The 16248-nt window shown below is 60.5% G+C and overlaps 1 protein-coding gene across 1 annotated transcript; it reads left to right on the plus strand.

Moving 5' to 3' along the window:
• The first annotated feature begins 2270 nt into the window (after positions 1-2270).
• On the plus strand, positions 2271-16240 carry ADGRG1 (adhesion G protein-coupled receptor G1). The gene is made up of 14 exons (XM_054840770.1): positions 2271-2817; positions 8481-8568; positions 9085-9501; positions 10008-10131; positions 10209-10356; positions 10441-10569; positions 10812-10928; positions 11471-11516; positions 11869-11969; positions 12053-12168; positions 12765-13036; positions 13678-13789; positions 14054-14322; positions 15562-16240. Exons 2-14 carry the CDS (start codon positions 8529-8531, stop codon positions 15681-15683), a joined length of 2013 nt encoding a protein of 670 aa, XP_054696745.1. The 5' UTR covers positions 2271-2817; positions 8481-8528; the 3' UTR covers positions 15684-16240.
• The last annotated feature ends 8 nt before the right edge of the window (positions 16241-16248 follow it).

The following is a 16248-nucleotide window of genomic DNA, read 5'->3' on the forward strand; positions in this document are numbered from 1 at the left end:
GAACCCCCGACCGTGGGGTGGGGAGGACCGGCCTCCCCGTTTGATGTATTTTGGGAGCAAGGCTGAGGGAGGTGGAGCGGCAGCGATGGGGGAGCAGGACCACCCGCAGCTGCTCCAGGCAGCCGTGGAACTTCCTTGGGCTCCCCAGGGATCACCATCCTCCGAGGCTCCCAAGGCTGCCCTGGCATCGCTCACCAGATTTGGATGGGGAACCTTCCGGGCAGGCCCTCCCACCAGCACTCGTCTGCTTCATCATCCTCATCGTCACCTTCCTCCCCACCCACTGGAGCTGGGCCAAGCCCCCGCTCGCGGTCACACCTCCCCTGGGAGAGGGGAGAGACTTTTTTTGGGGGGGGGGGGGGTGTTGGCACCCTGGGCTGGGGCTGTCACCGCTTGGCAGCGGGGCCAGCGCTCACCGGCTCGCCCTCGGCTGCAGACGGTGCCAGGGCACCTCTGCCCGTACCTGCTGGAGCCTGCCCGTCCCATGGCCGCACCGCCGCGCTCCCCGCGTACGCTCCCGCTCACCTGCTGCCAGCACCGGGGCCTTGAGGAGCTTTTCAGAAGTTTTAGGGCTTTAAGGAACTTTTAGGGCTTTTAGGAACTTCAGGGTTTTTAGGAGCTTTTAGGACTTTAGGAGCTTTTAAGGTTTTTAGGAACTTATAGAGCTTTAGGAGCTTTTAGGGTTTTGAGGAACTTTCAGGGGTTTTAGGAACTTATAGGGCTTTTAGGGTTTTGAGGAGCTTTTAGGGTTTTGAGGAACTTTTACAGCTCTGAGGAACTTTTAGGGCTTTGAGGAACTCGCCAGCTTAGCAATAAACCCTTATCAGGCCGAGTGAGTGCCGCTGGCCTGAGCCCAAGGGCAAATGTCCCTCGCAAGGGACAACACAAGGATTTCCTCCCTCTCGCGCTCAGCCAGCGCCTTTGAAGACAGCAGCATGGCCTGCCGACTTACGGATAATCCCGATAACATCAACAAGTGCAGACATCCACCTAAAAATAACTCCTGATAACGTCAAGTGCGGACAAAAGGCTCTTTGTTCCATAAACAGCAGCAAAAAGATGGCCTAAAATGTCCTGTCCTCACTGGGACGCGGGGTCCGCACCTGATACCCCGCTCCAGGAGGGCCCGATCCTGCGGGAGCTGCCCCTGGGTTTAGCAGCGTTATTCCTGGGAGGCAGATTTATGGCGTTTCCCGAAGGAGCCGGTTGGGATGACCCGCAGCGGGAGGCTTGGCTCACTGCGATACTCCCGCGGCTCCGGCTGCCGTGAGCGTTTGTTTTGGAGCTGGCCCCGCTCCCCGTGGCGTGGGGATGGTTGGGCTTCAAAGGCGGCCATGTTAGCCACGGTCTGGCCGCGTGAGGCCGCGTGAGCTGGTTCCTGTGGGAGCCGCTTCCCATGGGAGTCGGGGAAATTCGGGGCTTGGAGCTGGAAATTCAAACAAGCTGGGGGGCCACGCGAGTGTGTAGGATGTCCCCCACCCCGGGGGTCCCAGCACAGCCATGGCGCCTCCGGTGCCGCGGCTGCCTTTTAACTCCGTGCCGTCCATCGCCTTCCCTGCCGGAGCGGAGCGGGAGGTTGTTTCCACCCTTCCCCCAGCAGAAAGAAAAGTCTCATTCAAGCCATTGAAAATATCTGTAAGAGCAACTATTTACCCAGGGCACTTCCCGGAGCCCTCCCCGCCCGCCCTCCTCCCTCCGGCTCCTGGCAGCCCGGTTTTCTCCCACCTGGCTGCTTTTCAGGGCACACAAAGGGCTGGCACGGCTGGCTGGATGCAGGCACCGCTTGGCAGCGGCTTTGTCCGCTCCTGCAGCGCCCATCGCTGCCACAACGCTTCCAGCCTCAGCTCCCACCGCCGCCGTGGGGTCCCGAGGGCGAGGGGCAGGGTGCCCGTCTCAGGCCTTGGCACGGGTGCCGGGAGCCGTGTGCCCTGGCCGGGGAGTCGCATCCGGGCTGTGCACCCCGCATCCCAGCCCATCTCCTCCAGGGATGTGCCATGGCGACCCCGTCCCAGTTCCCTCCGCTTCGGGGCCTGGGCTCCTTGCCCTGCTTCTCGCCTCCCTCGTTTCCTGCGGGGAGCGGGACAGGGTTCGCAGGGACGCTCCGTCCCGGCTGCTTTCCCATTAATTGTTATTTTTTAATCCCGTTCGCAGCCAGGCGTGCAGCCTGCAAGCCGCCCAGCTCCTTCCCTCCGCTGGCTGCCCGCCAGCCCGGAGCTGAAGGTCGGCGGGATGGGGCTCCCGGGGCTCCCGGCTGCCCCCGGCCCTGGTCCCCCAGCCCCGTCCTGGTCCTGGTCCCTGTCCCTGTCCCTGTCCCGGTCCCGGTGCCGGTCTCGGCCGGGCGGGGTGAAGCAGCCCGGTGCTCCCAGGCAGAGCCGGGCTGAGCCGAGCCGAGCCGAGCCAAGCCGAGCCGAGCCGGGCTGTGCTGGCCAGAGCCGGGCAGGTGCCGTGACCGAGGGCAGGTTGGTGGCCCCGCGGCCCCCGCAGCGATCCCAGAGGGTCTCGCAGGGGTCGGTGCGGCGCGAGTCCCGCCCCGCTGAGTCACGGCCTGCCCCGGGGGCCGGGCCGGGCCGGGCCGGGGCGGGGCTGGGCCGTGGGTCCCGCTGCGCCGAGTCGAGCTGAGCCGAGCAGGGCTGGGCTGCAAGGTGCGAGCCGAGCTCAGCAGAGCCGCACCGTGCCGAGCCGAGCCGAGCCGAGCCCAGCCGCAAGGTGTCGAGCCGAGCTCAAGGTGCCGAGCGGAGCCGAGCCGAGCCGAACCGTGCCGAACCGTGCCGAGGGGAGCCGAGCCGAGGCGGCGCGCCCAGCCCGAGCCGTGCACAGGTATGGGGCCGGGCGGGGGAGGGAGGAGCTGGGGGTCCGGTGGCTGGTTTCGGGGCCCAAAGGCGGCGGTGAGGGGCGCTGCCTAGCACGCCCTTACTGGGGGTACTGGGAGGGGATGCTGCGGGTCCTCGGTGCGGGGGCAGGAGGCACCCACGGGGTGCGGGGGCGAGCGGTGCCCCCGGCCAGGGCCCGCCACGGCCCCGGGCATTTGTCAGTCCCCGGGGCCGGCCCAGCGCCCGGGGGCTCTGCCTGGCTGGGACTGGTGGCGCTGGGCAGCACCCCGGGGTGCTCCGTCGTCTGCCTGGAGCTAAGGGGTGCTGCACGGCAGGCTTTGGGATGCACCCTGCTCCCGTAGGTGGGGGACATTTTGCCTCCCTGCGCCCGGGCGGTGGGCGCGACGCCTGTGTCTGGGCAGCGCCGGGGGTCTCTGCTCACGGCCAAGGCCCGAGTTGTCTGGCGAAGCCTCCATCCCCGCTCCGTGGGGCTCACCCTCGCCTGCCCCGCCGCCCCTCGCCTCTGCCCTGGAGCCAGGCTGAATTCCGGGGCCGCAGAGCCACAAAGCCCCCGGAGCCGTCGGGGACCAGCTGCTCCCGGCTGCTGCCAGCGGCACAGCTGAGCCCCCGCAAAGTCCCCGTCGCCATGCCGGGCCCTGCGTGTGGCCGCCACTTCCCACCCCGGGGGAGCCACCAGCGCGCCCCATTCCTCCTCCTCCCTGCTGGTGGAGGGTGCAGCTTCCCCGGGAGACTGCCGGCGTGTCTCGACAGGGTGATCTCCCTCCCCTAAAATGCCTCTTGGGGGGATTCCTCCTGTAACATCTCAGCTTGCCGCTGCCGGTCCTGGCACGCCACCGCGGGATGCGGGATGCTCCGGGTGCTCCCTGCCCGCATGCTGCCTGAACCGCCCCTGCGGAGGGACCAGTAAAACCCCGTGAGGCCAGCTGGAGAATTGAAATGAAGTCTCCTGGAATAACCTCCTGGCAGCAAGTCCGAATGGCTGTTGAGGAGGGAAGGCAGCCAAAGCTTGTTTCACGGTCTGCAGTAACCCCCCTCCAAGCTCCACCACCAGTGGGGAGCCAGGAGCGTTTCAGAAATGGGGGGGGTGTGGGCAAATCCTTTGAGCCCAGGACCGCAGCCACCGTGGGTTTTGCCGTGCCCCTTGCTGGGTTTGCAGCTCCCACGTGAATTAAGCCAAGGCCTAAAAACGCTGCATACTTGGTTGCGGTCCAGCTCTTAATCCTGCAGCCCGGGGGCTGCTATTCACAGAGCAACAGGTTTGCAAGCAACTGCGTGCTGCCAGGACGGGGACCTCCGGCGCTGGCCATCCCCGCACCTTGCAGTGGCACCCATGGGTGTCGGAGGGACGCAGTGCTGCGGGTTTGCAGACAGCGGGCTGGGTGGCTCCCAGCATGCCAGCACCCGTGTGGTACCAGCTGGGCAACAGCCTGCTGGCGCCTGTTTTTCGGGAGGGCTCCAACCCACCAACTCCTTTCCCATCAGCTTGCCAACAGCTGGGATCTTGGGGGATCTGGCAGGGATTTGGGGGGGACCTGTGGCCTCTTACCTGGCTCCTCGGGCGCCACAGCCTTCGCCCTGGCTGTGCTTGGCTTTTCTGCAACTGCAAAAGCCCGCCAGGGCCGGGTTCACCCTCGCCAGGCTCCAGGTTGGCTGGTTCCCGTGCCAAATGCCTGGGAGCCTGATTTGGGGTGGTCCTGGGCTGCTCTGCACCGCCCTGTACCTCCCTTCCCCAGCACCCACGGCACGGGCAGGAGATGGGGACCCTGCTCATGTGGAGGGCGACAAGACCTGGGAGGGGACGGGGTGTTTTGGGAGCCATCTAAAACCCAGGGGGGTGGTTGGGGGGAGGGAAGGTACAAGCCGACCCGCAGGAGGAGGCCAAGGGGTTTGAGCGGTGGGAGTGGGAGTGGGCTATCGGTACTTGCTGAGGCCAGTGACGTGGTGTGGGATGCCGGGGGAGGACAACCTGCACCACTTCCTTCCCATTTCACGGCAGCCCTCAATTCACCGCAGGCGTACCTGGCCCTTCGCAGGCCGTCTGCAGCCCCTGCCGAAGCTGCAGGCTGTGCGTGCTGCCCACCCAGGAGCCGTGCTGCCCGGCGCTGGAGGAAAAGCTCGTCTAGCTTGCTGCGATATTTCTGCCTGTGGTGGTTTTTAGTACATGCAAATTTTTTTTAAATTTTGAAGGTTACAACCCAGCTTTAAGCAAAACCTCCATCTTGAGAGCCTCAGACACCGGCGGTCTGCCTGTGCCAGCCCCCCCTCGGCTCTCCCCACGCCTGCTCAGGAAGGGAAGGTTGCCAGTGGCTGGCGAAGGATGGATCTGGCAGAGAGCTGTGTCGCTCCCGTGGGAATCTTTATCGGGTTTTGGTTTTGTCCTGTTGGCAAAACTCAGCTCGTGGGTGCTGGGTGTTGTGTGCAACCCCACAGCCCGAGAAAAGCCAATCTCGTGGCACGGGCTTGGCACAGCCCGGCTGCCGGCACGGCGCAGCTGCCGCTCAGCTCCTCAGACATTAACAACCGCGCCGGGTCGGACCCTGCCGCCCACCGGTGACGGGAAAGGCTCGCATGCCGATGCCGTGAATAACGTGCGGGCTGGCCCCTGCGCGCATGGGCCGCTGGCCAGGGACAAGGGCACTTTGTGAAGCACCGGGGTGACTGACGCGGGGGCACCGGGTGACCCACAGAGGATCCCCACTGGGGTACCCGGCCCCTTGGGCAGCTTCAGCCCCAGGGCGTGTGGTCTGCGGTGCCTACGATGGGGGCTGGGTGGGCAAAGCTGTTCTGCGTCGTGGGGAGCCCGTCCTGGCTTGCCTCTCCGTGCCTCAGTTTCCCCATCTGGTTTGCGAGTCCTTGCCTGGGTAACAGGCTGTGGGTGATGAGCTGCAGACTTGGTAGCATCTCGAGGAACAGAGCGTCGGTGTATTTTCCTAATGGACCTGGAAGGAAAACAGAGATAAAAGCCCCTGGATCTCCCTGTTTCCAGTGTTTGTTTCAGACGTCAGAGAATCTTCCCTTCTCCTTGGGAAAAACGTCACGTCCAAAAAGTCACGTGCCCCCTCCAAAAGCTTAAATACCTGCTGCCAAGTCACCCAGAGAGCAGCAAGGTGGTACTAAACACCAGGCTCTTTGTTTTGTGGGTTGTTTTTTTTGTTTTGGTTTGGTTTTTTTTCCCCATTTGCTTCCTGGTTTAGAGACCACAACGTTATTCCTTGGCTTTTCTTTCCGAGACCAGCATGTTCTTTTAATGGCGATGGGAGGATACAAAGTGATGCCCGGGGCTGAGGCTCCCTCCGTGCCAGTGGCAAGGGAGCCTGGTCCAGACGATGTAGCCCTGGTGGTGTGCGCGCCACCTCTTTTTACATGATCTGGCTGATTTTGGGGCCAAATCAAGAGTTTTTCTCTGTGTTATTGTTCTTGGAGGAGCTCGGCCCCCGGGCTCTGGCTGAGGCAGTGGGTAAAGCCATCCTGCCCCAGGGATGATGAAGAGGAGGTAGGATTGTTGCCAAAGGGGGTCTCTGCTCGGTCACCACGATAGCACGGGGCTTTTGAAGATGGGTGACACTGGGGAGATGCCCTGGTGGCAGTGGGATGCACGGCATCGCCATGGGTACCCAGGGACGGTGATGCTGTGTGTCCCGGCTGCCGCTCAGGCATGGGAAGATGACGGGGCAGGATCCAGCCCCGGCGTGGACTCGGCACATCCGGCTCCCTCCGGTGCTGCTTATCACCGGCACGGATGGGAACCACGTTTTCCCGCTGCGAAACCATTTTCAGGGGATTTTCTCTCGCTATTGTTTGGCTCAGGAAACAGCAATCGGCGTTGGGGCGAGCGGGACCATATAGGGCTTGGAGGGGAAATACCAGCTCCTCCACCCACATCCCCGCAGGGATTTCTGGTCCTGGCTGAGTAACGGCTGAAAGGGGCTGATCCTGTCCTCCGACCACCCCAGTACAATCCCAGTGGAGCCAGTGCAGTGGGATGGGCTGAAGCCTTGCTGGGATTCAGCATTCCCCATCTGGAGGGGATGCTTTCCCGGCACGCTGGCTCTGTGCCTTCACGCCACAGTTGGCATTCGGGTGCCACTCCGTTGCTTTTGAGCGATCCAGGTGTTTCCCATCACCACTGGTGTTTTGCCACCCCAGAGCCGTGCTTTTTGGATTCACGTCTATGATTCCCAAGCGTGCGGCAAGGCACCGGGACGCCAGCTCCGTCCACATCCAGCTACTGCTGCCGAGTCGTGCCTGTGCCGTACCTTCCCAGCCCGCACCGGGGAACCTCGTTAGCACCACAATCAGGTGTACCCATTGCAGCAGGTTAATTAACAACCCGAAGCCCCCGTCTTCCGGTGATAAACTGCTGCAAGAAGCAGATGGGGAGGGACAGCCAGCGGGCTGTGCCCGTGGTGATGCAATGGCACAGGATGTGCTGGCTGGAGAAACCTCCGGGAGAAATCTGTGCTGGTGGGAGAAAGCTGCTAACAGGGACGCTGAGTCCTCAGGCAAGCGCTTGTCCCCAGCCTTGCCATCTGACCACCCTGGGGGGCTTGGGAGAGCTCACGAGCCTTTGCAGGTGATGCTGGTGGGTGCCCTTCTGTTTGCAGCACGCGAAACAGGATTCGGCCACTAGGTGGGTTTCAAGGGGGACAGGAGTGGGATGCAGCGGTGCCAAACCGGGTGCCGGCTTGGCTTTGGGTATTGGCAAGTGTTCAGCTCTGCCGGCTGGTCCGGCAGCCCCCCCGGCGATGCTGTCCCACCCTGGGGGGGCTCCTGCTGGTCGCCGGACCCTGGCAGGATGGGGTCCCGCCAGCCTCGACACATCGCTGGGGTGAGAGCAGGGTGAGGAGGAGGCGGAGCTCGAAGCGGCACCAGAGATGCAGTCTGTAGCGTGGGGAAGGCAGAAGGTGCGATGGAAAGGGCTGCGGGTGGGAAGGTTATGGCCGGGTGGAACACATGGGTGTGTAGCACCCGAGGGTGGTGAGCGCTGGCCTGGGTGCGGGCCACAGGAGCACCGGCTGCACAGAAAGACAAAGAAAAGGGTGGCGGAGCAGAATGCAGGGTGAAGGGATGGGGAAAGGGGATGCGGAGGATGTTGCCCAGCTGGTCGTGAGGGGCAGAAGGCGTCAGCATCACCGGGGTGAACCTGGCAGAGCCCGTTTCTGCTGGGCTGAAATGATGGAGTATTTTGCAAATATGCTGAGCTCCCCGGCTCATCTGCAGGAGCCGAAAGCACCCAAGAAAATAATTTTAGGGCAGGCAAATTGGGAAACCACCGTTTCCTTCTGTTCCTAATGCTTGCGATAAGAAGCCAAGACCTGAATCGTGATGTGAAGCAGGGAGCGGAAGAGGGAACCACTCCTGTGCTGAACTGTTGGAGCTGACACCTGTGCCGGGGCGGCAGGGCACCCTCTGTGTGCCGAGAGCCCAGGGACCCGGCTGCCAGCCTCCCGGTCAATCCAGCCCACAGCCGGGTGGGATGCCCGGTGCTCGTGGCTCCTCCTGGTGGCAGAGGCACCAGGGAGATGGCCGTGACACCAGCTGGTGTCCCACCAGCACAGCCTTTGCTCTCCATCCCCTGACCCAACAGTGCGGGTGATACCCCTGCCCCCCCAAATACTCACGTGGCCCCTTTCCTTTGTACCCTTCCAGGCTCTGCTTTCTCCTCAGAGGCCAAGCCAAAGCAGAGAGCTGCCTGGGATGAGGGTCCTTCTTCTGCTCCTTCTTTCCCCCCTCCAAGGTAGGCTGCCCCAACCGCGTTCTGCCCCCAGCGGGTGGGCCAGGTTTGGGCTGCTGGAAGTAATTGGCAGCCCCCAAAAATTGTCTGGGTGGCACCAAGGGGTATTTGCAGCTGTGGCTTCCACAGGGACAAAATGTCTCATGGGCTGATGTGCCCCTGGCGAGGTCTCCAGGGCAGGATGTGCCCTCTCCAGAGAAAGGAGGTGCTCTCCATCTGTCCCTTCTGGGGACGGAGAGCTCCTCCGTCAGTCTCTGCCGGCGCAGGTGGTGGCATCTGGGAGAGGGTGGCACCAAGAGGTGGGATGTCCTGCTGCCCAGGAGCCTCGGCTCCCTGGCAAACCCTCCCAGCATGGCCACGGGGACGTTGGGGAGGTGGCCAAGGTCATGCAGCCCATCCAGGACAGGGTCGAGTTTGTCACGCAGTGTGCCATGTGTGACGGCTGCCGCGGGGGTGCGGAGTTTGTCGGGGGTGGCCCCTCCAGCTGAACCGGTGTCTCCGTGCGCTTGTGCGATGCAGGGGTGGGAGCCAGCAGCCACCAGGAAGAGGACTTCCGCTTCTGTGGTGACCGAAACCAGACTGAGAACAGCTCCATCATCTACGAGCATGGCCCCGCCACCATCAAGAACACAGCCCAGGCGCTGATAATACAATGGCCCTTTTCACCAGGCAGGAGAAACTCTTACTACAAGTACAGCTTGCCCCCCGCTTTGGGCAGGTACCGCTTCTGCATCTACTGGTTCAAGGCCAATGGGACCCTGAGGCTGGTGTACGGGAAGCAGAGCTTCCTCCTGCATGGAGACACGTCCAGCAGCATCACCTGGGGGAAGGAGAGTCACAAGACTGAAGGAACCACCTCCATCTTCAACGTGTCCTACATCTTAAAGGGTGGGAAGAACACCTCCCTTGACAGTGCATCGGAATACTTCTTACCAGGTAAAGGCAATTATTGTAATGAAATAAAGTGTTCGTTTCATCCCCAGCTCGTTCTAGCCATCAGCAGAGCATTGGTGGTGTCCCAGTATATGGTACAGCGCGATGGTGTGAAGACACAGCTGAAGGGTGACAGAAGGGGACGTAGGTTTGCTTGAAGCAGCCCAGAGGCAAGCCCAGTACCCAGGCTCCCTAAAGATGAAGATGGAGATTTTCAAAAGTGTTTTGCCCCTAAAATCCTGGGAAATTATGGGCTTTGCAGAGGTCTCTGAGGGTCCCACCTGCACTGCTAGGCACCTAGCCTGCTCCCGGTGGCCTCAGTGGGAGCTGAGCTCTGGGCGACAGAAGCAGCCCCCTGGGTTGGGGTCTCCATCAGCTCCACGGGCTGGGGGTCACCTTGAAGCCCTCTGCTTTCTGCTCCCACCAGTGCTGTGCTTGGTTGGTTCAGGGCATGGGGAAGCCAGCTCTGCCCATGTGTTTCATGGCATTTCTTTTCGTGTGCCCATCAGTCTCTCCAGAGATCATGCCCGTCTGGGAACAAGATGTGGAGGAGCAGCTCACCGCCTTGGACAGCCTCATCGCCCAACCCCCAGCGCCGGCCGTGGGAGCCACGGAGCAGCGGATGCTTCGGCAGTGAGTTCCCGGCTTGTGCCGTTCCCGCTGCCGCTGATGCAGTGCCCATCCCGCTCACTGCGCCCCTTCCCCGACAGCAAACTCGGGGAGCTGGAGAAGACGCTGGCCAAGGTGGAGCTCGAAGGGCAGAACCAGACCTTTGGGAAGGCCACCGTGCATGCAACCGTCCTGAGGGTCCAGCCCACTCAGGCTCCTCGGCACCTGGCCTTTGCTTCCCAAAGAGAGGTGGGTCCCGGGCAGCCTGTCCTGGTGGTCTTGGCCCACCGGCATTCCCTCCCAACCGCTCTCCTGACAAGTCTCTCCTTGCAGGAGGGCAGAGAGGTCCATGGGTTCATGGTGGACCTGCCAAGCAGCCTGTTTGTGATGGCAAAGGAGAGGGAGGAGGTGGTGGAGCACAGGGTGCTCCTCATGGACATCAGCAGCCAGACCATGTTCCAGGTAACACCCATGCGCGTGGCATGGTGGGGTGTCCCCGCCGTACTGGCAGCTCCAGTCATACAGGGCAGGAGGGATGATGCCCAGACCAGGGTGCCAGTGCTCGCTCAGAGAAGATGCTTCAAAGATGAGCTAGAAGCTTGATGGGGAAAGAGGCATGGGACCTCCTTCTTGGGGACTCTCACCCACTTCACACCCAGCAGCTCTTCCTTCCCATGCCACCACTGCCTCCTCTTCTTCAACAGGATGAAAACAGCAGCCATGTCCTGGGTGACAAGGTGGTTGGCATCTCCTTGGTGGATATGGTGGTGACCAACCTCTCTGACCCAGTTGTTCTCACTTTCTTCCACGACCAGCTGCCGGTAGGTGGGGAAACAGCCTCGTCGAACCTGATCCCACCAGGAATGGAGGGGCAAGGAGGGGTCAGGCCCTGCTAGCTTAGAGAGCGGTCACAGTCCAGCAGGTCCATGCCCTTGGCCTGCCTGTACGGAGTCTGCTACATCTCCTGGGGCTGTATGACGATGGCAGCTCCACCGTGTGCACTGGTGGTGGCACTGCCTGCTCCTGTCCAGGAGATGCTGCTTTGTAGATGTGTTGCCTCCAGCACAATCTCCAGGGCTAGGAGACACTTTGAGTTAATGGTCCCTTGGCTCATTCACGGCCCTGTCAGGTGCCTGCTCAAAGCTGAACCCCTTGTTTGAAAAAGGGGACCTGGGAGGAAGTATCTGCTCCACGAGCTGCCAAGAGAAGGGTCTCTGCCTGGAGCTCACTCCCATGATATGGGGCAGTTTGTCTCCTAAGACCATCTCACCTCCTGCCCCATGTTCTCCTCTATCAAATGTGCTGGCCAGGCAACAAGCCCCCAGCTGCATCCTGACCAGGGCCCGTGGTTTTCTTGTTGCAGAGGAACGTGACCCCGCTGTGCGTCTTCTGGCTGGAGGACACCACCGGTGAGTGCTCCTGCACTTGAGTGTGAAGCCAGGCGCTGCCTTTGCTCGGTGCCACAGGCTGGTAGGGGTAAAAGTTGCTCTGCAGCTCCATTCCTTGCTCCAGCTCCATAAACCTTTCCCATGGGGTTGATTTCAGGTTTTTTGCTCCAGAGCTAACCCAGGAGCTTTCTCCCTCCCTAGGGATGGGTCCTGATGCTGAGGGTGCTATCTGAGTGCGTGTGCTTGGCCTGGGACAGACTGGGATACTCACTTTTGTCCTCCCCTCTGCCATGGACACCTTGCCCTGAAGATCCACAAACCCAAAGCAGATGTTCCTGCTGCTCACCAGATGCTTTTTCTTTCTCTTGCGCAGTCAGCTCTGGGAGCTGGGACAGCTCTGGTTGTACAACAGTGACGGGGCACAGCCAGACAGACTGCAGATGCAACCATCTCACCTACTTTGCTGTGCTGATGGTGGGTAGTGCCTTCCCACAGCTCTCTACATCGTTCCCACCGGCTGTTCTTCCTCACCATGTCTCGTTCCTCCTTCTCCTCAGGTATCCTCCCCGGAGATCGCCTACATACACAGGGATTACCTGAGTATCATAACCTACATCGGCTGCCTGATCTCAGCTGTGGCATCCATTTGCACCATCTTCTTCCTCTACTTCAGGTATGGTCTGACAGGTGACCCCATGCTCCCTGTCTGCATCCTGTCCATTGCCGCTACACCTGGGTGGGTGCAAGCTCTCCAAATGCAGTTGGTGATCTAGCTAGAAGCACAATGAAGGACCCATGCTTGAAGAAAGCAGAGTTCTCCTCTCCAGAAACTACCCCCCTGGTCAGGTCTCCCACAGGGCGCTTGAAAACATTGGCTGTTTTTAATGATTTTTGGAAAATCAGCTTGGTCGTCATGGGTCTGGCAAGCAGAAGCCTGCAAAGATCTTTTCAAGGGCCTGGTGAAGAACATGAGTGTCTTCTCCTGAGTCATGTCACTGATCCTATGTGGATGATCCAGAGCTGAAATTATGTCTCTCCCTAACCTCCATGGCCTAGACCTGAAATGCAGGGTCAACTGCAGACCTGAATTTGCATGTGTAACAGGTGGTCCCACCCACGGGGTTAGGCTCTCAGCCCCTCACATCACCAGAGGGTCTCCTGGCTCTTCTGGCTGGGGTGAGTTGCCCAGCTGAGTTGGAGCTGTGTTGTGGGACACTGAGGATGCTGGCCAGGCATGGTGGTGAGGTCATCTCCCTCTCGCTTCTCCAGAAGCAAGCAGCGAGACCAGATCACAAGCATGCACATCCACATGAACCTGCTGGCTGCCATCTTCCTCCTGGACGTCACCTTCCTCATCTCCGAGCACTTGGCTTCCAGCAGTGAGGCAGTCTGCAGAGCCGGGGGGCTGTTCCTGCACTTCTCCCTCCTGAGCTGCCTCACCTGGATGGGCATCGAGGGCTTCAACCTCTACCGGCTTGTGATCGAAGTCTTCAACGCGTACCATGACCACTTCCTCCTCAAGCTCTGCCTGGTGGGCTGGGGTGAGCATGGGGCAGGCAGAGATGCCCTGAGGACATGGGCAACGGGGGTGGAGGGGCACCTGGGTAGGTCTTTCCCACCATTGACAGTGTCTAGATGGGGATAGAGGAGACATAGCTGTGGGGGAGCAGATGCCTGAGAGAAGAGGGGTGTCTCTGTCGAGAGACTCAGTAGAGAAGGAGACTTGGTGGCTGAGAGCAGAAGCTGGTGCTAGAGCAAGGGTGGGTCACCCTGGGGGGTCACACAGCAAGGAAGGCATGTGAGAGCCACTGCTTGGGGTCTTTAAATAGTAATGGGATCCTCTCTTTCTGAAAGAATCATCCAGGACAGCCCAGAGAGATGGGCTTGATGCAGGAAGCACCCACACATCTCTGCCCTGCTTTGGGCAGGAGGCCGCGGTAGGAAGAGCTCATGATCTTTTGTGGCCTAAAATTCCATGGCCCTGGGAGATCCCTGGCTGGGGTTGGTGCAGCACAGCTCGCTCCCAGGCCAGGGCTTACACCAGGTGTCCTTGTTACGTTCACCCTTGGGAAGGAGGATATTGGTTTGCACTCTATATGGGGAGAAAGGGGCAACAAGTCCTTCCAAAAGGCCCGAGGGCCAGTGACTAGGGCAGCCACTTCACACTGTTCTTGACACCCAGGACTCCCCTTCTTCTGCGTGATGCTGATCTTCCTGGCTAGCTGGACAAACTATGGCCCCTTCTCCATTCCTGTCTACGAATCTGTTGGTGGCAAATACACCAACGCAACCATGTAAGTCATGGGAAATGGGTTGCCTTGTCCCTGGTCTTAGATAAAGTCAACTGACTAAACCTTTGCCGTGTCCTACAGGCTTTCCTTAGCCCACCTGTAGCTTTCTGGGGCTTTGTGCAGGGTGGTGGTGGGGGATCCCCCCTCCCTGTTTAACTAAGCCGGGTGCTGGCTTTGCACCACACCTTCATGCTTCCCCCAACCCCTCCGACTTATGTCCCTGTGGGACAACACAGCATAACCCTCTGCCCTTTCTCCTTCCTCCAGATGCTGGATCACAAGCCCCCTGATCCATAACATCATGAACCTGGGTTTCTTCAGCCTGGTGTTCCTCTTTAACTCAGTCATGCTGGGAGCGATGGTCCGGGAGATCCTCCGGCAGAACAAGAAAGGCCACAAGCTCAAGCACGTCCTAGCCCTCTTTGGGCTGAGCATCCTTCTGGGCATTCCCTGGGCACTGGTCTTCTTCTCCTTCACTTCTGGTGTCTTCCGCCTTGTCTCCCTCTATATCTTCACCATCATCAACTCCCTTCAAGGTAAGCCTGGGATGCTGGGCTCCTCCAAAGGGCACCGGGGCTTTCATGGGGTATTGGTGGGGTGGTGATGGGGTACGAGAGGAGCCGTCCCTGGCAGGCTGGCTGGCTCACTCTTGGCTGCTGTTGGTTCTTAGAGGGGGTCCATAGGCAAGCTTAGGCAGTGTGGGTTGGGTGAGTGGACAGTGAGGTGGGTAGAGAACTGGCTGAATGGCAGAGCCCAGAGGGTTGTGATCAGTGGCGCAGAGTCTGGTTGGAAGCCTGTAGCTAGTGGTGTGCCCCAAGGGTCAGTGCTGGGTCTGGTCTTGTTCAACATACTCATCAGTGACCTGGACGAGGGGACAGGGTGCACTCTCAGAAAATTCGCTGGTGATACAGAACTGGGAGGAGTGGCCAATACACTGGAAGGCTGCGCTGCCATTCAGCGAGATCTGGACAGGGTGGAGAGGAACCAAATGAAATTCAACAAGGGCAAGTGTAGGGTCCTGCACCTGGGGAGAAATAACCCCAGGCACCAGTACAGGTAGGGGCTGACCTGCTGGGAAGCAGCGCTGCAGAGAAAGACCTGGGAGTCCTGGTGGACAACAGGCTCTCCATGACCAGCAGTGTGCCCTCATGCCCTGGGGTGCATTCAGAAGAGCGTGGCCAACAGGTTGAGGGAGGTTCTCCTCCCCCTCTACTCTGCCCTGGTGAGGCCACATCTGGAGTTGTGTGTCCAGTGCTGGGCTCCCCAGGTCAAGACAGACAGGGAACTGCTGGAGAGAGTCCAGTGGAAGGCTGTGAGGATGAGGAGGGGCCTGGAGCATCTCTGGTATGAGGAAAGGCTGAGAGAGCTGGGGCTGGTTAGCCTGGAGAAGAGAAGACTGAGAGGGGATCTCATCAACGCTCATAAATATCTGAGGGGTGGGTGTCTAGAGGAAGGGGCCAGACTCTTCTCGGTGGTGCCCAGTGACAGGACAAGGGGCAATGGGCCCAAACTGGAACACGGGAAGTTCCATCTGAACATGAGGAAAAACTTCTTCCCTCTGAGGGTGACCGAGCCCTGGGACAGGCTGCCCAGAGAGGTTGTGGAGTCTCCTTCTCCGGAGAGATTCAAAACCTGCCTGGACACGATCCTGTGTGACCTGCTGTGGGTGATCCTGCTCTAGCAGGGGGTTGGACTACTTGATCTCCAGAGGTCCCTGCCAACCCCGACCAGTCTGTGATTCTGTGGGTTCACCCCTCTCTCACTTCCTCCCTCAGGTTTCCTTATTTTCCTCTGGTACTGGACCATGGTGGTGCAGGCGAGAAAGTCCCCCGACTTGCAGAGCAGCTCTGACAGCGTCAAACTGCAACCCAACAGCAGCCAGAGCCACCTCGGCTGAGCCCCGTGATGGCTGTGCCATGCTGTCCCGGGGCTACCCGCACGGCGGACAGCCATGGGAAGGACCGATGCCGTCCGCTTTGCTACCGCACCTGCCTCACAGGGCTGCTGGGAGCCCAGGGACCTGCAGCGGGGCCGGCCGCCCCTCACCCCTGCCAGCCCTCTCCCCAATTGTCCTACCCCACCGCGTCCTGTCGGGCAGTGGCACATCCCTTGGCTTGGCATCCTTGGGGCAGGAGGGAGGGATGCTCACCTGGGCAGCGAGGGCTGCAGAAAGCGGACGGGGCAGGGACAGGGCCCCCGGTGTCTCCAAATGTCTCCTCCCATGTCCCGAAGCCAGCATGATGGGTGGGAAAGGCCCCATCTTCAGCCCTTGCTGGTGGTCACCGAGAGGGTCCTTTCCTGGTGAAGACAGAATAACTCTGCCCCTGCAACATCCTGTAGCAGCTGAAATAATCTATTTTTGTTATTTTGTTGAATGTCTATTTTTGGATGGTGTAGAAGTTTGAGCGTGCCCGCGCACCATACTTGTGCCCATTAAAGTTGTTCCTGCTTGGAGCGCGGCT

The sequence above is a fragment of the Grus americana genome, chromosome 13, assembly GCF_028858705.1.
Source record: "Grus americana isolate bGruAme1 chromosome 13, bGruAme1.mat, whole genome shotgun sequence".
NCBI lineage: Eukaryota > Metazoa > Chordata > Aves > Gruiformes > Gruidae > Grus > Grus americana.

Excerpts from the sequence above, each read along its gene's own strand:
- ADGRG1 (XM_054840770.1), top strand. The coding sequence starts at position 8,529 with ATGAGGGTCCTTCTTCTGCTCCTTCTTTCCCCCCTCCAAG. Across the intron at positions 9,502-10,007 it reads ATCGGAATACTTCTTACCAG|TCTCTCCAGAGATCATGCCC; the intron begins GTAAAGGCAATT and ends TGTGCCCATCAG. Across the intron at positions 11,517-11,868 it reads CTGGCTGGAGGACACCACCG|TCAGCTCTGGGAGCTGGGAC; the intron begins GTGAGTGCTCCT and ends TCTCTTGCGCAG.